Source organism: Strongylocentrotus purpuratus, unplaced genomic scaffold, assembly GCF_000002235.5.
Source record: "Strongylocentrotus purpuratus isolate Spur 01 unplaced genomic scaffold, Spur_5.0 spur5_scaffold_13, whole genome shotgun sequence".
NCBI classification, from domain to species: domain Eukaryota; kingdom Metazoa; phylum Echinodermata; class Echinoidea; order Camarodonta; family Strongylocentrotidae; genus Strongylocentrotus; species Strongylocentrotus purpuratus.
The window spans coordinates 24415677-24437227 of NW_022145598.1; the positions used below are offsets into that span (position 1 = coordinate 24415677).

Consider the following 21551-nt stretch of genomic DNA (forward strand, 5'->3'; position numbering starts at 1 on the left):
CATTTTATTCGCGAGCGAGTGTAGCGAGCGAGAAAAATGAATTAGTCTCTTTTAGTAACATTTGGTACATACATTGTGTATTATTGTTGCCATGGTTGCAGGTCGGGGCCCGTCGGGGCAGGCACAATTGTATTATAGGCAATGCTAATCCTTTTCTTTTTTCAGGGGGACGAGCAAGTGAAAACATTTAATACAAAATAGGCTAGCAAGCAGTTCGCGCCAGCGAAGAGTTTCGAATTTGTTATATCACTTATATTTTCCTATTTTCATTTGTCTTAATTTTTCAGGGCCGTATGCGGAATATTTTTCTGGTGGGGGAGGGGGAAAGATGCGTTAAAAGTTTTTGAAGAATCTCAAAAGCAAAAGGAGTGAAGGGAGTTCGAGCGACCGAACTGGTCATGAGGGTACTTTTGCATTTTCAAAAGTAGAATTGAAGGATTTGGTATAGGCCTACACTACATTTTCAGGAAAAAAACTGTACGTTTTCAAAATATCTGGGGTCAACTGCCCCCCCCCCCCCTGGTGCGTACGGCCATGGTCTTTTTTTTTTAATTTCCCCATTATTTTCTTTTCCTTTTCTTTTCCCTTTTTCTTCCTTTTCTCTTCTTTTTCCTTTTTTCTTTCCTTTTCCTTTTTTTCTTTTTTTCTCTTTCTTTCCTTTTTTTCTTCCCTTTTCCTTTTTTCTTTTTCTTTCCTTTCCTTCCTTTTCTTTTCTTTCCCCTTTTTCTTTTTTTCCCCTGGAGCCCGTCAGGGGGGCACTCTGCCCCCCTGCCCCCCCATAGGTACGCCAGTGCCAGTCGTGCATATAGCCACACCGTAAAGATAGAGAAGAACAGATGCTATTCTCCTGCAAGAAATTCAGGAATAGAAAGACGAACAATTATCAAATAATAATGTCTACTTAAAGTCTACTTTATATTCCATTATATATTTTATCTTGTATTCCACCTTAAAGGTACTAATACAAAGTTTTGGTATGGGGTCATGAATGTGGTTCAAATGAACATATTGGAAGCAAATGCGATCTTACAATATTCAGTGATCGTTGTCGCGGTTGAAATCGCGTCTACTGTAAAGTGATGAAATTGTAAATAATAAACTCTTTATGTTGTATAGCTTCCTCTCAAGACTGACATTACTTTAGCTTTCAAACAATGTTTCTTGACTACGATCGACCGATTTGCTATTCCCGTTTGGAAATTATATATTAGAACTGCAGCCGGGAGCCCCGTTAAATTTTGATTATTCAATTTCTCGGAAGCAGAAGTTGTTTAGGGGCTCCATTTTCTAGTACTTGTAATCCATCCACAGGGGCATCCAAATATATCAAAACTTTAAAGAATTACTATCCATCCAATTTTCAAAATTTCCCAAAACTGTGCATTACCTTTAATATGTTCTATTCCTATTCTATTCAGAAATTTCTCTTAACAGCGATTGAAACTTCCCCCAGAAAGCCTGAAATGTTAATATTTTGTTTATTCAAATAGCATTGTAAAGACGATGAGCAAATAAGAATAGCAATAATACTTCGTCTTTAATGGTGAAAATTTTCGCTTCTACCTCAATCTGCTATTTCATGCGAACATTAATGGAATCAACCGAGTAAGATCAACTGTAAAATTACTTACCTTGAGTCCCTAAAGAGTATATTCATTGCTATTCCATGTCATGGTTCAGTTTCAGATGTCAGTTTCCAGTTTAGTTTTATTTCATATTTCACGTTCACATTCGTAACATAAATCATTTGCAATAAACAATAAGAATTAATATGTTTTCAGGAGTCGGGCGATCTGTGTCGGATGCGTGTGAAGGATGAGAACATGGATGATTAAAGATTATAAAATGATGACGTGGATCTTAATCAAATGATTGGTTGAGAGCGCACACGTGACCAGGCATTCATTTCGCCTAACACGTGATTTTGATAATGACCGGTCATCATAATCTTATAAAACAAATAATACACATTAGTTTGTTCGGGCATTAGAAAAATTACCCACACAGGGTACATTTGGAACAGTCCTGGTGATACTAATGCCCTCACTGATGTGTATTATTTGTATAATAAACAATACATAAAAACGAACAGCATCGGTACTAACCTGCCCCATATTCCATATGCCTCGTAGGCCAAGGCTGGGTAAGGATAGCGGTGGATTTCGGTGCGGTATTTCGAGTACCTCTGACGGAGTAGTATCCAGCTCTTAGAGAGTAAAGTCCCCGAGAACGCCGACAGGAGTAGAGCCACAATGGCCACCACCAGACCCCATGCACCTAAGGAGAAGAAGATAAAAATCCATAATAATAAGAGGGTATACCATAACTATTTAGTGTATAATGATTTATTAATAGTTTATAGTATATTGTGATTTGCCATTTTTAATTTTTATAAATGGGTTTCAAGCAGGCGCGGATCCAGGATTTTCCAATAGGGGGGGGGGGGGGGGGGGCCGGAAATTTGAAAATTGCGCAGACCGTTTTTTCAAGGTCATTTTAGAAGCACCATACCGGTACAATTTTTGACATTTTTATCTCTGGGGGGCGGGGGGGGGGGGGGGGTTATAGCCTCTTGCCCGAAAAAGTAATTTTCTGGTTTCACAATTCGGCTAGTGAGCGAGCAACAATCACCAAAATAAACAAGAAAAGATATCAAAAACTCATATTCGGGCAGCTCGCTGTCCCCCCCCCCCCCCCCCCCCCCCCCCCATTACGCGCGAAGCGCGGAAGCTATGACCTTTCATTAATTATTAGAGAAAAAAGACGATTTGTTGTATCATTCTGGACTCGTATTCCTTGTCTGATTTCAGTTTACCCCCTCCCGCGCGAAGCGCGGAAGCTTTGACGTTTCATTAAATTATTAGAGAAAGAAGACGATTCGTTGTATCATTCTCGACTCTTAATCCTTGTTTGAAGGCAGTTCCCCCCCTCTCGCGCGAAGCGTGGAAGCTTTGACATTTCATTAAATTATTAGAGAAAGAAGTCGATTCGTGACTCTTAATCCATGTTTGAATGCAGTTTCCCCCACCCCCCTCTCGCGCGAAACGTGGAAGCTTTGACGTTTCATTAAATATCAGAGAAAGAAGACGAGTCGTTGTATACCATTCTCGACTCTTAATCCTTGTCTGAATTCAGTTTCCTCCCGCCCGCGCGAAGCGCGAAAGTTTTGCCCTTTCATTAATTATTAAAGAAAGAAGATTTGTTGTACCATTCTCGACTCTTATTACTTGACTGAATTCAGCCCCCCTCCTGCGCTTTGCACGTAAGCTTAACGTTTCATTTAATTATTAGAGAAAGAAGATGATTCGTTGTTCCGTTCTCGACTCTTAATCCTTGTCTGAATTCAGTGGGCCCCTGCCCGCGCGTAGCGCGTAAGCTTTGACGTTTCATTAAATTATTAGAGAAAGAAGACGATTCGTGACTCTTAATCCTTGTTTGAATGCAGTTTCCCCCGTGGAAGCGTGGAAGCTTTGACGTTTCATTAAATTATTAGAGAAAGAAGATGATTCGTTTTACCATTCTTGACTCCCAATCCTTGTCTGAATTCAGTTGCCCCCCTCCCGAGCGATGCGCGGAAGTTTCGACATTTCATTAAATTACTAGAGAAAGAAGACGATTCGTGACTCATAATCCTTGTTTGAATGCAGTTTCCCCCGTGGAAGCGTGGAAGCTTTGACGTTTCATTAAATTATTAGAGAAAGAAGATGATTCGTTTTACCATTCTTGACTCCCAATCCTTGTCTGAATTCAGTTGCCCCCCTCCCGAGCGATGCGCGGAAGTTTCGACATTTCATTAAATTACTAGAGAAAGAAGACGATTCGTGGTACTGTTTTCGACTATTGTCAGAATTTTCAAAAATGTTTCTTTGTCTGTTCCTTTTTCGTCCTATGTCCTCTTACTGCCCCTACCGCCCCTAGCTAAGCGCCTGCTTTAAAGGGAAAATGAAACAATCATGATTGTGATAGCACACAATTAGGTAAGTAGAAATGAAAGGGAAAAAAGATCTTTTACACCAACCATGGATAAATCACGGCCGGGAGCGTCATAGATTTGTGTTATCGGGCGAGGGCCGGGGCGTAGCGACCAAGCGAGATTTTGCAATGTTGAATGCTGAAATTAATCATTCTAGAAAATCCCTAAGCCCAATATGTGCGTTCTTTCCGCTATATTTCTTTCTAGCTATCTTTCTAAATTTCCTGGGGGACGTGTCCCCTATCGGGTCAAGGATTGCCGCCCCTGTCCATGATTACTACCAACATGAGTTCAAATACAAGCACAAGCGATTTGGTATGAGCTGAATCCAAATGAAGGGCAAAATTAAGAGTTGTGAAGCGGCCCTACCGTAAGACATCCAAAATATTGTGCCCTTTTTCAAATTTCTCACTAAAGAGTGATGACCGCAGGGGCTGTTCTTAACGTTTAACTTTGAATCCGCGGCTCGAGATTTTAAGCGGCCGGTGTCATGTAGGACTTCTAAAAAAAAGATTCTTATACAGATGGCCCCCACATTGAGCTCTGAACCCAACAATTTTGAATTTTGAACGTAGGCCCTCAACATATACAAACCCTAAAGAATTATAATCATGACCGCCTATGAACAAAATAGTTTGGGATCCTGCATATGTGCGGGGCTCCACACTAACTTTTTTTTCATAAGGAGTCTATACATTTTTGGGGGTTTGTCTACATACGGCACTTGTTTTTATTTTTAGAGGGGGGGGGGGGGTCATCTTTAATCTATTCCTAATTTATACTACACATCTGTTTTGTAGTTAACCTTGAATAAATTGATATAACTTTTTCAACCAGATAATGCAAAACATGTTGTTTACCTCTTATTAGTCTAATATATTTATGTGGTCCTAAGAGGTTTCGACTTGTGCAAGGTTACCTGTACATTTAAACGTGTTAAATTGTAAGACTTACGGTCCGGAAAAAGAGTCAGTGACGAAGCTCCGAGGGGAGGGGGGGGGGATAAAAAGGGCACATGCATTTTCTGAATTGTATTGTAAGAAAGAGAGAGAGAGAGAGAGAGAAAGAGAAAGATAGAGAGAAATAGAGTGAGAGAGAAAGAATGAGAGATCATGGTCAAGGATTTAAATTCAATTTTCTTTAAAATTGTAAACCTGGTGTTAATGAAACTATCTGATATGTCATTACCACGTAGTGCCACGTACAAAAATTAACCACGACTATGATGTTTATTGCTGTGAAAAAAACTATTGACTTTTCACCCAGTAAATTATTATCATGTTTTCGATCTTGTTATTGAAAAAGTCAGAATTTTCCTTTGTCCTCGAACCAGCGGGGTCTACTGGGTGCAAACAGAAATTTCTAAACATCAATTGAAACTTATTCCAGGAAGACTAACAATTAAAGCTGTTGTTTATTCAAATAGCCTTGTAGAGGCGATGAACAGATAGTAATGATACAGGGCCCTGGGAACGATTTTTTTCACCGGGGCCGCTGAGATATATATATACTGCGAAATTATTTTCGCAACGACTCAGCCAGCCGCTGAATAAAAATTGCAGGGAGTGCTGTGCCCCCCCCCCCCCCCAGCACCCCCGCTTCCCAGGTCCATGTATAATAATACACAGCCGTTGGCACTGCGGACAGTGAAAACAACAATGTGAAATCAACAGTGAAAACAACAAAGTGAAATCAACTGTGAAATCAACTACATGTTTCAAAAGTCCCTAAAGAGTAAATTGCTATTCCATATCCTATAGCATTACATAATATTAATAATAGATACTTGATAGCGCACATATCCACCATACAAGGTGCTCACGGCGCTTCGGTGTTTCACCGGTGTCAGGGGCCAGAGTGACCGGTTGACGTTCTGTGTCCTAAGACACAGAACGCCGAAAATTGGTTGGCGATACACGTCCGTCTTCGGCGATAATAGGGTGCTTTAGTAACGAGACGGAAGGCAAAGAGGACGGGAGAAATCACTCAACCGAGATCAAATAATGTATGCAGTTAAGATTCTGTCTATTGAAATACTATTATTCGTATCAGGTGAATGAAATAATTTGTATTGAGGCACTTCACAGAGACGTATGCATTTAATTTGGTTACATTACGAAAATGGTCTATTGTACGGCGATACAACTCTTCCGTCGAGTTTAGGGAACGAACGCTATTATGGCTGAGACAGGTCGTGAAAATCAACAAGACGGAGACAATTCTGGTTCGCACATGCGCAGATTGATTATTTTGCTCGGTTACCCTCGTCTTTGCCTTCCGTCATTTTCGTAATGTAACCAAATTTAATGCATAAGTCTTTGTGAAGTGCCTCAATACAAATTATTTCATTCACCTGATAAGAATAATAGTATTTCAATAGACAGAATCCGAACTGCATACATTATTTGATCTCGGTTGAGTGAATTCTCCCGTCCTCTTTGCCTTCCGTCTCGTTACTAAAGCGCCCTAGTGTGTCTTGGGTCGGACGCATATCGCCGTGTATATCACGGCGAAATCAGTCCACTGGCGAAATGCGTTCTACAACTTAAAAATCGACTTAAAGTGTGCATATCTCCAGTCTCTCTCTCACACAAACCCTGGTCTTCCTCCAGTTTCATCTATCTTTTCATTCATCCCTCTCGGGCTCTTCCTTCTCTATTTTTATGTCAGTATACCATTACTTTTCTCTCTTTCTTTTTATCTTCTCTCTCTCTCTCTCTCTCGTTCTCACTGCCGACTCTATTTTGTTCACCTTTTATCTTTCCTCTCGTATCAGTGCTCACATCTGTTTACCCCCACCACTTTTGTTTTCCTTGTTCCACTCTCTATTTACCGCCTCCCCCTCCCCCTCTCTCTTTCTCTCTCTCTCTCTCTCTCTCTCTTTCTCTCCCTGTATATTAATAATTATCTAGCGTGCATAATTTTCGCTTTTCTTATAATGTTCCAGGATGCACGAATTCATTATTTGTTCTATATAATATATTCATATTTAAAGTATCATACAATTATTTTGTGTAATGTTGTTTTCCATAGTATTGATTATCACTAATACTTCATGTATACTTGTGAAGAGTCTTGTGGAGACTGACTTCCCCTATAATGAAAAGGGTGGTAAGTTTCGGGGGGGGGGGGGGGTAATTGTCATCGGGGTGGTTGTCCTTCATGGTTCTCCTCACCTTTTAACTTTCCTCTCGTATACGGTACTCAACCCCCCCCTCTCTCTCTCTCTCTCTCTCTCTCTCTCTCTCAATGAATATTTAAAAATAGAATACCAAATTTGCATGAATTATAATTCAGAAGAGTAGCAAATTTGTAGCGCTATTATTTAAATGCAAGTGATTATCCAGTAAAACTTTGCGTTGAATGGACCTTCCGTGGCCTAGATGTTACGCCCCCCCCCCCTCCCCCGGCCCGGCCAGGTCAAACTTGCTCTCAGAAAGCCCAGTCATTATATTATACTTCAAGTTAGATGATACAATTGTTTTGAAGACACGTAGCATGCACAAAAAGACAAGACCCTGGACGCCTGGACGCGTCTTATTTTTCTTACCAAGGCGAGCCCAGATTGAGCTTGCGAGGGATACCGGCGAATGCGCATTCGCATAGGAAGCCAGCGCATGCGCACGTGGAATCCGGTAAGGTGGTTAATAGGGTGATACCAATCAGGTGGGCTGTGGGCGCATGTTTGTCTCTTTATGACTATTAATAACGGAATGATCGACCGTTTAACAAAAAATTCCGTTCGAGCGAGCTCTTGTAATACATAGCATATATGGGCAAAAACATGCCTATACAAAATCCATTGTAGCTCTTTAGGATGCAAGGTGACCCCAATTTTGTTTCATATTTTAATAGAGTATGATTCGGAGATATTTTTTCATGTCCCATTGGACCCTCAATTAACTTCTGACGTCATCAAAATGGCCTCCGAACTCAAAATTCCAATTTGCATATTATGACGTCAGCATATTTATGGAAAATTGATTGTATCTCTGTAAATATTGATTGATTTTCTTCCAAATTTTGATATGTTCTAGCTGAGACAATTTTCTACAAATGCAGTTGCTATTATTCTTCATTTTGACAAAGGCATCATGGCGTATTTTTGCGATTAAAGGAGGCATGTCAATTTTTCACATTTTGCGTGTATTCTCTACGGGACATGACTTTTTCTCAAAACTGGATTCTTCATTCCCGTCTTTCGCGAGCAATATATTTGTCGTTTTAGCTTCATTTTTGCTGAGCTTCGAGTATGTTGAAGCTGAGACAATAAGCTATCACAAATGTGCCCTTTAAATTTTAATTGAAACAGCCCACCTATACTTGTTCAAAACAAGTATTACAAATCTAGTTATACAAATCAATCTGTCATCAACTCATCGTCATTTCAATCGGTAAAGACAGCGTGTTACTAATAGAACTTTGGAGTTGACGTAAAGGTTGGAATCTCAGTTTATTTAGTTTGTTTTCCTTTATAAATAGTGAAGCAAAGCAATAATAGTCCAATTATTGTTTGTGACCTCTTTGCAAGCTTTCGAAGCTTGTTATGTATGAAAATGAGTTCATACTGGAATCTGGGCTCGCCGTGGTACAAAAAAATAAGACGCGGCCTGGACGCGCATATTTTTTTTTACACAAATTACTGTTTGGCTATTTTTGCGGAAAAAATTCCTAGAAGTGCTCTGGTGAAAGAGTCATCAACGCACACCGCTTACAATCACCAGCAGCAATATGGTACATGTGTATAAAGCACGTACACCCAGGGAATTGAAGATAATAGAAAAGGGAAAACAAAGAAATACATAAGGAGAGCGGAGAGGACCCCCCCCCCACTCAGTGTTATTTAGGGTACGCATATGCGTGTTCCCTCCTTTTGAAAACACCCCCTAAGTCCGGTGTGTAAAGTCAATTTTGTGTATGTACGAGCCGGACTTTGGTGCGTGAAAAGTACCCCTTTACCGGACATTTTGGTAACACGCATGCGGTCATTCCGACCCCGGAGAGGGCGGGGGGGGGGGGGGCGCGGGGAGAGGATATGAAGCAGGAAAAACAGGGAAATCCATAAAGAAAGAGAAGAGGATAGATCAAAGGAAAAACAAAGAAATACACGACGACAGAAAAGAGGATATATTTAAGCTAGCTGACTGGCTCTCCAATCAATTAGGGCTTCTACAATCTTAATCAGGGGCGGCGATTTCTTTTCATGACCGGGGGGGGGGGGGGACGAAATGCGAGGGACGAGGGAACATAGTGAGCAAGAGGGGCCAGTGGCGTAATGAGCAGAAACGTTTGGGTGTGTGTGTGTGGGGGGGGGGGGGCTCAAGTATTTACGATCAGGTAGAGCAAAGCGAGCGAAGCAAAAAGCTTAAATTGGCGTGGGGTCCAGGGGCAAAGCCCCGGCGGGAGTCATGGGCGGAGCCCCATGAAGCTCAGGAGTTCTTTAGGCATTTAATTACGGTCAGATGAGCATTTTGATAAGGTTTATTTGTGATACTGGCAGGTCACTAATTTGGAGTGAGGCCTAGGGGGCGGCGCCCCAGACTCTCAGGGTTTTAAGGCATGAAATTACGATCAGACGGATGAGCATCTAGGGGCCGCCTTAGGGCCCTCGGAAGGGTCCAGGGGGTAGAGCCCCGGGATTCCAGGGGAATATGATGCCATTTTAGCAGCATTTGTAAATTGCTGGTATCAAATTAGAAATAAAACCACGTTTGATTTTATTGGGGGGGGGGGGGGGGGGGTTACTGGTCCCCCCCCCATCAGTACGCCAGTGAACGGGGAGGAGGTGACGGAAGTGACTACCCCCATAGAGCTATATGATAAGTCTTATTATATAGCTCTATGCTACCCCCTCACAGGTTTGTTGTATTACAAAATCACATTCTTTAGCAAAACTATAGTTTAAAAATTACAAGCAATATACTTTTTTCACACTTCAATTTTACTTTGTCGGTATATACTGTGCAATACGAAGGGTTGTAAATATATATTAGGTAAATGTTAGTAAGTAGGCAGGAAGGGACTTTTTAAAAGAGCAAGCTGAATATTCATTTTTGTACCACAGATCTTATTCTATAACTCCTAAGGGGCGAAACAAGGGATATGGCATCTCTGAACGGACATGTTCATATACCCCGGAAAAGTGGGGACACGAAAACACCTACCCCAGTCACAATATTGTACCCTTCCTCCATAATGAAATTGTGATAAATTTATGATGAAACACAAGACAAACAACTTCCTTACATGAAAATTTACACAAATATTGAGACCATCAAGTCCGTAAATGTACAGTAAGTCTTTTTTTAACAATCAAACTTAAAGGCTGATGAATATCTGATAAATCTAAAAGTATATAAAGAGAATGCAAGAAAATAAAATAGGATGAAATACACATGAAAAAACGATCTTGAAAGAAAAAGAATGAGCTATAAAAAGTGTTTAAACAACGAGAAATGTATATTGACCATTAATTTTAGTGCACAAAGTGCTAATTTGAATGCTACAAATGAATTAGAATGCTAAAAGTAGGCCTACACCGTCGTGATGTCAGAAAATCGTGTTGCGCTAAATCGAATGACCAAATAGCGAAAGAAGAAATTTGTTCATTAATTGGAATGAAACATACATAGATTCTAACGGAAACTTCATAGATTTGAAATCTAGAAAAAGGAATATAAACCCGAGATATACCCGACAGCACTAAACCGTCGAATTTGAACGCAAGACAAATGAATTTGAATGACAAACTCGCGAATTTGGCCGGGAAATCCTATAGTACCCAATTTTTCACATATCGGTCCCTTTCTGAATTGCCCACACCCTCACCCCCCCCCCAAAGAAAAAATATTTTCAAATTGTTACATGTATGCACAATATATATTGATGTGTCAACCTTCATAATGATTATTGACCTCCTTTAAATATATATATGGAAGACTTTAGAAGACAATTGTTACAGTTCAACTATAGGACATTAAAGCATCTTCTAATCTGTCCTGACTAAAATGTAAAACGTTGTTCACATTTTGTATTCTTTGTTGAAAAACTTGCTTGCTGGCAAAAGTGTATGCATGTTTAAATTGTTGTTTACATGTCTAGTCCGGTTAATAATAGCACGTAATGATGTTATTATTCGACACGTTATTCACATTATCCTATCGATAAGCGTAACGATTTGCTTTAGTATCATATAACAAATATAACAAGTGACAATTATGGTCTTCCTGAAAATTACATTACTATGTATATTCATCGTTATGGAAAATGTTGTATAATATACAACAATGGGCAAATATTGTTGTTTCAAGACCGGTGATTTAAGTGAGAAGAACTTCATTTAATATTGAAGCTGTTGCCGCTTGTATATACATGAACTTGAAATAATAAGTAGCCTTGAAAGTGTCGCAATATATCATGTGTGATTGAGCTTGAAGTTTAATGGTGTAGATTTGTTTGAGACTATATAGCCTTTACTGAGATATTATCTCCAATCAAATAAAATTTAGTGATGTTATCGAACAACTTAAACAATATCAATCTTCTATTCTCCTAAATAAATCTAAGATACTTGAAAATTGCATTACAATGTAAATTCATCGTTAGTGAAAATGTTATACAATATACAACAATGGGCAAATAATTGTTTCCAGACCAATGATTTAAGTGAGAAGAACTTACATTTTATATTGAAACTGTTGCCGTTTGTATATACATGAACTCGAAATAATAAGTAGCTTCGAAAGTGTCGCATTATCATGTGTGAGTGAGCTTGAAGTTTAATGGTGTAGATTTGTTTGAGAGTATAATAGCCTTTAGTGAGATATATCTCCAATCAAATCGAATTGAGTGATGTTATCGAACAACTTAACAATATCAATCTTCTATTCTCCTAAATAAACCTGGGAAACGTGAAAATTGCATTACAATGTAAATTCATCGTTAGTGGAAATGTAATACAATATGCAACAATGGGCAAATAATTGTTTCCAGACCAATGATTTAAGTGGGAAGAACTTACATTTTATATTGAAACTGTTGCCGTTTGTATATACATGAAATTGAAATAATAAGTAGCCTTGAAAGTGTCGCAATATATCATGTGTGAGTGGGCTTGAATGTGTAGATTTGTTTGAGACTATATTGCCTTTACTGCTTGGGGTCCAGGGGAAAAGCCCCAAAGGGGGTCAAGGGGTGGACCCCCTGAAGCTCAGGGGTTTTAGGCGTTTAATTACGGTAAGATAAGCATATTTTAATACCTTATTTGTGACACTGTCAGGTCGTTAATTGACGTGGGGTCAAGGGGCCCCCTAAACGCATTAAATTAGGGTCAAATGAGCATATAGGGGCCCTCCTTATGTCCCTAAGTGGGGTCCAAGGGCAGAGCCCCTGGAAGCTCGGGGGTTTTAGGCATTTAATTACGGTCAGATAAGCATCCAAGGGCCCGCCTTATAGGGTCCATTGTAGGACCCAAGGGGTGGATCCCCCGCAAGCTCAGGGATTTTAGGTATTTAATTACGGTCAGACGAGCATATATTGCGACACTTTTTCAAAAAAGTGAGGGGGCGGGGGGGGGGGGGCTCGAGCCTCCCGATCCGCGGGCCTTGACACGTAGGCTTCTAAATAAGCATATTTTGGGCTGACTGTAAATTTGGGAATTTTCCATAAACGAATACGACAGTATAATTTACAAAAAAGTGAGAAATACGTTTGAATCTTCTTTTTTTTTGGTGGGGCGGGGGCAACTGCCCCAAGCCCCCATCAGTACGCCAGTGCGAGGGGCGATGGAGCATTGTGAACGAGAGGGGCGAAGGGGACGGCACTGACTACCCCCTCACAGGTTTTTGAGGTTTGTTGTATTAAAAAATTACTTTCCTTAGCAAAACTATATTATAAAACCAATCGATATACCTCTTTTACTTTGCTGGTAACTCGTGGGTAGTCCGAAGGGTTGTAAATATCAATTTAGGAGGTAAATTTTAGTATCAGTACGACGAACTTGGGCATGGATGGGATTTCTATTTCCCACTCTAGACCTCTGTCATATACATGTATATTGATATCGCTATGAGAGTTGAAATGGCAAATATCAGCCTGGTGGCGGGTATTTTACCTGACTGCTAAGAAAGCATAAATGCTTGTTTTGTTAGTAAGTAACCAGACGGCCGACGGCTTTAGGTCCTCTCTGAGGGGCCTGGTAATGAGGAATAATGCCTTCCAAAAGAGCACTAGCGCCTTGGCTTGGTTTCGAACCCGGGTCACCGGATTATAAGACCACTGCTCTACCGATGTTAAATTATCAGCCTGGCAAATATATACACTTAAAATCTTGTATTACTCCTTACTGAAAAGAGCAAGCGGAATATTCATTTTTGTAGCACACTAGCACTGATCTTTTTCTATAACTCTTAATCTTGTAAATATACAGTGTAAACTGTGCTTACGTGATACCGATGGAATATAGATTTTCTACAATATTTACTTGTATGTTTTGAAGGATATTAAGGAATGCTATAGCGAACGAGCGAGAATATTTTTTTCATTTTTATTAGTCTAAACGCTGTACTCTTGGGCCCTCCAGAGCTTATAAGTGTGTTGCAGTCTTTAGTCAGTGTTTGCTATTAATTTTTTTGCACTTTTTCGGATTTCCGGGGGGGACGTGTCCCCTGTCCCCTGGGATCGCCGCCCCTGCCGACAATTAATAAGAGGACACTTTTTTTTTGGGGGGGGGGGGGGGTCTCGAAATTTGAAAATTTGACATTTTGCTCCCTTGGGGGGGGGGGGGGTAAGGTCACCTGTTTTAGATCAGCCATGGGAATTAAAAAAAAAATAATAAAAAAAATAAAGGGGGGTTATGGGGGGGGGGGGGGGTTACACACAGAAAATTACAAAAGCGGGGGGGGGGGGGGTTAACAAAAAAAAGTGTCCTCTTGTTCTAGTTGAAATTATGGATCGAGATGGCAGGAATAATACCATTTCTGTCGCCGAGGCAGGAGCGTACGCAGGGGGGGGGGGGGGAAACCCCCCCTCCCCCTTGAGTTTTTTTATGTATATGTTTTGTGTATGGTTTTTTGTGAACCCCCCCCCCCCTTTTGATTTTTTATACCAATTTAAATTATACCAATGGCTGACCTAAAAAAATGTCCCATTTCCTTGTCTTTCCCCCTTTCTCACACGACTTTTCTTTTTCCCACCCCCCCCCCCACCCCACCCACTCAGTGTTATCTAAGGTACGCACATGTATGTTCCCTCTCTTTGAAAGCACCCCTCTATCTCCGGTGTGTAAAGTCAGTACGGGCCGGACTTTGTTGCGTGAAAAGTACCTCTTTATCTGAAATTTTGGGAACACAAATTCGGTCCCTCCGGGAGGGAGGGAGGGGGGGGGGGAGACTTTGTTCTTATATTTTCTCTTCTCTTTTCTTTCTCTTCTTTTTTCCTTTCTCTTCTCCTTTCTTTTCTCTTCTCCTTTCTTTTCCTTCTCTTCTCCTTTCTCTTTTTCTCTTTTTTCTTCCTCTTTTTTTTCCTTCCTTTTGCGCCGCCAATAGGGGGGAGGGGGCCGCGGCCGTTTCGGCCCCCCCTGGATCCGCCACTGGGTTTGGTTTTTTGTCATGAAACCTTTCTCTGTTTCTAATTACCGGCATTCACTGTACCATTAGCCGAACGGGCAGGTGCGTACGCAGGGGGGGGGGGGGGGGGGGGTTGAACCCCCCCTTTGGTATTATTATGTGTGTATTTTTTAGGAGAAAACCCCTAAAACCCCCCCCCCATTTTTTTGATAAAAAAGAAAATCATGCCTATGGCTGACCTAAAAAAAGGTGACCTTACCCCCCCCCCTCCCCCAACGAAGAAAAATGTAAAATTTTCAAATTTCGAGACAAAAAAAAATAGTTTCCTCTTACCCCCCCCCCCCCCCGCTTATTCAGCAGCTGGCTGAGTCGTTGCGATTTTTTTTTAGACCAAAAAAAGAAAGAAAAGTGTCCTCTTACCCTCCCCCCCCCGCTTATTCAGCAGCTGGCTGAGTCGTTGCGAAATTGTCGGCCCGATTTCAAAATGTTAACCCCCCCCCTGAAAAAAATCCTGCGTACGCCACTGCGAACGGGGGAGGGGGTTTCGTAAAGTCTCTTGCACGATTATCGACTCTCTAGTTTTTAAACAGCGCGGTCGGGGATTAACACAAATATAGACATGTGGTTGAACAAAAATAAACATGTACTCTCTATACTAAGGAATAAGAATTACACATAGACTATCCTGTTGCTTGAATGTGAACGGATGACCCCGTAATATCGTTAATTTATTAAACTATTTAAATTTGTTTGGGGCATTCATACCCTAAGCCTACGCCTCATACGTAGAGAAAATAACTCGTGACTATATACCATACGGTACTTCAGCAAGAGAATGGATATATTAAACGCATGACAAACAGAAGCCAGAGTATACATAGGCGCCTCACATCCCTTACTATTTGCGCACTGCACTGTGAATGGAGCTACTTTAATCATTGTTATCATTGTAATTATTATTTATGACTTGACAAAGATAAAATCATCTGAACCTACTTGACAAAGATAATATTTTCTGACCTGACTTGACGAAGTTCATATCAGCTAGAGAAAAAGGGGAACTTTTAACCTGTAAAATATGTGCCTCATGAATACTTGGTTTTACTCATTACCGAAGACTCATATACTGGTTAAAAGGAGGTGGAGTCTTCAGTAAAGAGTAGAACCAACCATTCATGAGGCACATAATTATTTAAAAGATTTAAAATACCCCTTTTCCTCTAGCTATCACCCCATCGGTTTGCTCCTGTACTCATGAGTTTTGTTCGATTTCTCAACACAAGCTTTGGTTATCGCACTTACACACCAACACACACACACACACACGCACACACACACATGCTCACATCAGGGCCTTTGTGGGGCACCTGATTGTGGGGTATTTCTGTGCGTTCCAGATATACCTTGTGGTCCCCTACTAGTGGGGTATGTACAACCTGGCGATAACAACCCGGCGGTGTGCTTACGATGTTACCATAAAAAAGTGTGCAAGTTTTAGCACACGCTCACAAAAAGTCATTTATGGGGTACCACTTCTAATGCCCCGCAGGGCATAGGACACCGAATATACAGTCATTTGAAAGACTTTACTCTGTGGGGTCCTGAAAAAATACCCCACAAAGTAAAAATGCCTCACAAGGGGTATGTGAAGCGCACATAAAACCCCACAAGAATGCTGAGGTGAGAGCACACACACACACACACATTTATAATAAAGAAAGTATCAAAGAAACAATAGAAAAGAAAGGAAAGAGAAGTTCATCCTCGGCCATGGATATCACTTTTTGGAAAAAGTACCCTTTTTGTGTACATCTGGTAATTGTAAAACTGAATCTACGGTCATGATTAAATGAATTCCATTCATGTAACCCAGCAATTGATAGAGAAATATACAATAAAGTTGAAGGACAAAGTGGGTGATTATTTTTTACCATGACAAATAGGGCACGTACGAATAGAAGAGTTTGTTTTGAAAGAGAGATTTAAGGTCATGATAAATTGAATTCCATTAGCGTACCCCAAACAAAATATATAGAATTAAGTTGAACGTCAAAGTGGGTCATTTAATTTTGGGCCATGACGAGTAGGGCCAGTACGAATAGAAGAGTTTGTTTTGAAAGAGAGATTTAAGGTCATGATTAATTGAATTCCATTAGCGTACCCCAAACAAAATATATAGAATTAAGTTGAACGTCAAAGTGGGTCATTTAATTTTGGGCCATGACGAGTAGGGTAAGTGCGAATGAAAGAATTTGTTTGGAATTAAGGTAATACAAAGTTTTAGTATGGGGTCATGAATCTGGTTCAAATAAACATATTGGAAGCATATGCGATCCTACAATATTCAGTGATCGTCGTCGCGGTTGAAATCGAGTCTAAAGTGATACAATTGTGAACAATAAACTCTTTATGTTGTATAGCTCCCTCTCAATACAGATTTTACTTTAGCTTTAAAACAATGTTTCTTGACTACAATCGACCGATTTGCTATTCCCGTTTAAAAATTATATATCAGAACCGCATATTCTGAGATTTTCATGGTCGCAGCTACCATGAAATGGCCTTAGGCGCTATTTGAAATATTTGAATTTTACCGGGAGCACCGGTAAATTTTGACAATTCAATTTCGAAAGCAGAAGTATTTTAAGAGCTAAATTTTAAAGAATTACTATCCATCCAATTTTCAAAATTAGCCAAAATTTGCATTACTTTTAACAAAAACAGATGGTACAGGGTTTTTTTTCATGAAAATTTAAACATGAATAGTAGTTTGATCAAATCAAACACAGGAATATTTTTCAACATTATAAATAGTGGCATGCTTGGAGACAAATAATGTTTACCGGGGGTATTTGTAATTTAGCGAGTTGCACGTTTCGGTAACATAAATCTTGAATACCTTTGTTGTGTATGTATTGCCCTAAATAACTATTTTTGCAGTAATTTAATTGGGGAAGAATTATTGCATTGTAAATATTCATTGAATCCTCCCATTCAGACAAGACACAAATACTTCTGGAAACCTTAGAACAAACGTAATCAATATGACATTTCCAATCTAGAGTTTTTCAATATAAGTACCAAAGAAAAAAAAAAAGAATTCTTTTTTTCGTTCAACAGTTACATTTGGTATTCCAACAGGACCAATGAACTGTTGAACTTTCTATATATTTCCTTTGTGCGACAAATTACATATTTACTTTGTTTGAAATAATTCTAAAATAATTTAGTTTAAACCAATCTCTGAATTTCATAAACTATTAATTTAAAATAGAAGAATTACATTACGAAAATAGCCTAAATATTGGAGTTCCTCAAGGATTAGTTCTCGGACCACTCTTATTTTTCCTATACATTAATGATATTATAATATCATCACAATCTCTTATGTTTTCATTCAATCAGTATGTAGGGTGTGCTTGATCTTACCTGTTCTTGCGACGGCACCAGGAAGTATCTGAATCCCTAAGCCGGCAATTTTTCCACTGATCAGTGCTGTAGCAGTCATGACCGACAGACCCATACGGTTGAATTGCTAGAAGAAAATAAAAATTAAAAATTAGATTGTTTGTTTTTATTTCATGCCATTTTATTCATTTCAATGTGGGGTAGGGGGGGGGGGGGTACTATATCTATCCGACATTGCAGTCAAGATTAGGCCCCAGAGACCCCGAACCAGACCTCAAAGTCGAGTCGATTTCACTCCATCTATATATACGTAATATAAGTAATAATATGTCTTTACATTATCCGAAGAAAAAAGGAGGATGAGGATCGAGATTGGGCTCGTCAAACTACCCCAATTCATTTGGGTCGAGTTGTCCCGTGAAGTCCATTGACCATGATTCGTCAGGTGTACATCACAAAATGTCTAAAAAAAACTGACAAAAGATTTTCATTAGGAGGGAGTGTCAAACCTAATAAAAGGGACTTTTAGATTTGCACGAAGACAATGTGGATTGCTACGGTCGGCGTCCTTTTAATGCACTGCCTTGAATGGACGTCACACGTATCAGTCCACGCATATCTAAAAGTCCCTATTGAGTGTCCTTGAGTTGAGTTGAGTTGAGTTCTGGTCATGTGATTGCATTGTGAAAGAAACGGTGTGGAATCGATCAGAAAAGGTTGATCATCTAGCATATAAGTATTCGTGTGTATTGCAAGATTCTGGAATCATCAACATGATAAGAAATTTGGCCAAGTCTTGGTAAAGTTACAAGCACTGTACACAGAAGAATGTATATGGGACTACAGGAACACGTGGCGTAAAAATCCATCCCGATTTTTACGATTTAACATGCCATATGTAGAATATAAAGGCGCTTGAAGAGCCATGCTTTTCATGGAACATGTTTTATCTGATGTTCTTCCACCCTTGCATAATAACAATGATAACGCTCACAACTTATTTTCACCTCTTCCCAGAACTCAACCTTATCTTTAACTTCACTTTGCCCCTTATGCTCTGATTGTATATACAGTGCGTCCCAGAAAAAAAACGAAACCGAGAACTATCGATGTTTTATCATAATTTAATCACAATTATAATTAATAAACGACACATATTTGGAAAGCTTAGATCCTCTTCTTTCATTTGATACATCAAAAGACTTAACTTCGTTTCGTTGAATATCAGCCATGCCTCAGGACTTTCGTCTTTTCTGTGTGTGGCTGATCGTCAACGAAACGGAGTTAAGTCTTTTGTCAACCCTGTTCGTTGCTACGGCAGGCAGCCAGTGAAAACGAACTCGTTTGATCAAATCATGGAAATGGAAGCCTTACTTTAAACAAACAGAACTTTGTTATTCCTGGCTCAATTTTCCTGATTGAAGTGTCATATGAAAGGGCAGAAATTGAACTTTCTAGAAATGTGATTTTCTCATTGAAATTCAGATACCGCCCGCCAAATGACTTTTTGGTTTCCTCTCTTCAAATTGCTTTTAATCACTCATGCGTGAGACATGAATCATATGAGTTGCATCAAATAAAATAAGAGGATCTAAGCTTTCCAAATATGTGTCATTTATTAATTATAAGTTATGCTAGTTCTCGGTTTCGTTCTTTCTGGGACGCACTGTACATTGTATTTTTAAATATTTTTTTTAAAGACTTTGAATTAAACCAGTTATCTATTCACTGTGACTCGTATTAGGTCAAACTGTTTGCTCTGGTAGATGGGTTACAACATGAGAGAAGTTGCAGTAACCATGCTAACTTACTGAAGAATGTGATGTATTCTCGATGTGGTCCTCTTCTTCTTTTGAACTTTGACCTGCGTATGACTTCTTAATCTCGAGGAGCGGTCGATCCGATCTGTTATTTGCCATGGCGACCAATATAAGCTTTTCCTTCCTAGATTGGTAGAGAAGAATGAGTTCTAATTTATTTGAATAGAATTTGTGATCTTTTCATACCCATGTGGAAAGCTGTAAAGGAAAATTGCGAAAATGTATACTTTTTCTATAAAATGTAACTCAGATTTGTATAGATACAATCACCAAACAATCTGATAATAATAACAATAATGATTTTGATAATAATTATAATCATAACAATTTAAATGAATATATGATATGATACCACTAATAACAATAGTGATCATTCAAAAACAATAAAGGCTTACAAAATTACAGAATTTGAATAAGAAAGTTCATAGTTGCAGTCTGAGCAAGAGCAGATAAAGGTCATTGCAGACCAAATCGTGAAATACACGGAGACAAAATACTGGATACGTACTCATGAAAGTTATGTAATCATTATACATTTATGCACAAGCTTTAGGAGTGATTTTTTCAAAATGTACAAAGTGGGACCTCTTCATGTTTTGGAGAAAATGTGGATATTCGGGGTCACTTGGAATAATGTGCTAACCGTGAACTGGTCTATTAATTGAAAAAGTATGTTTTAAGGGATCGTTGAAAGGGGCAAGTAAACTATCTCTGATTAAAAGTGGAATACAGCTGTTCCACGTTTTGGATTTAGCCATTGTAAAACGTGTGATATAATATAGACATCCCCATTGCCCCCATACACAGACACAATGTCAAAGCCTATGCATAATGATTAAAACCATCAAGGGGAGTGTTATTTCTCGAATAAGTGCGACTCTTAATGAAATATACGGGTAGCCATAGACAAGTCGAGTGGTATTATGGGCCCAGTCCGTCTATCCGATTACAATACTATGCTATGCACTTTATCAATGTTAAGCCTCAATGAAAGAATTATTGAATTAATATTTATAATTTTTCTCTCTATTTACCCTTCCACAGGGTTCTGTTATTAATTATCAACATAATCATTTCCACAAAAGTTCGATACATGCACTATTTAATGACATGTAGAGGTGTTGTGGTCGAGTGGATGCGTCGCCGGACTGTCGATCACAAGGTCTGCGGTTCGAGTCCCGCCGCCGCACTAATGTCCTTTGGCAAGACATTGATCTACATTTGCCACACTCCACCCAGGTGAAGTAAATGGGTACCTGGTAGGAATTTATTCCTTGAAATGCTAGAGCGCCGTATGGCAGCCGTGCTAAAGCCAGGGTAATAATCGGGAGCGCCAGGAGGGTCAAATCTGACTGACATGAGCGCTATACAAGAACCCACTATTATTATTATAATATTCAAACAATAAAAAATTACAAAATAACCTCGGCCGCACAATAACATATAATATACTAGACTTTAATTCGTCACTTAGACGAATTAGGTGATACGTATGATAATGGTCTACATAACGAATAATGCATTACACGATATATTATTTTGTAAAATGCTTCTCCAATTCATATGCTTCTCCCATTATGATCTAGTCATATGTCAAGATTAAATTGTGTCTCCTTGATCATCATGGATCTAGGGAAGATAGACTGAAACAATATATGACCTTTGACCCTGTGCAGTAACCAGTTACACATTTGACTCTAATTTACATCATGAAGAACACCTTTTGACGATTTTGATCTCATTCAAAGAAATGAAAATGTAACTGATAAATGATTATCATCATTA

The 21551-nt window shown here is 39.4% G+C and overlaps 1 protein-coding gene across 1 annotated transcript; it reads right to left on the reverse strand.

The window, feature by feature from the left end:
* Positions 1-1777: 1777 nt before the first annotated feature.
* Positions 1778-19865, reverse strand: LOC115923240. Its single transcript, XM_030983642.1, has 4 exons — positions 19758-19865; positions 17968-18073; positions 2106-2277; positions 1778-1793 (listed from the first exon to the last, which is right to left on the reverse strand). The coding sequence occupies exons 1-4, from the start codon at positions 19863-19865 to the stop codon at positions 1778-1780; spliced, it is 402 nt and encodes a 133-aa protein (XP_030839502.1).
* Positions 19866-21551: the final 1686 nt, after the last annotated feature.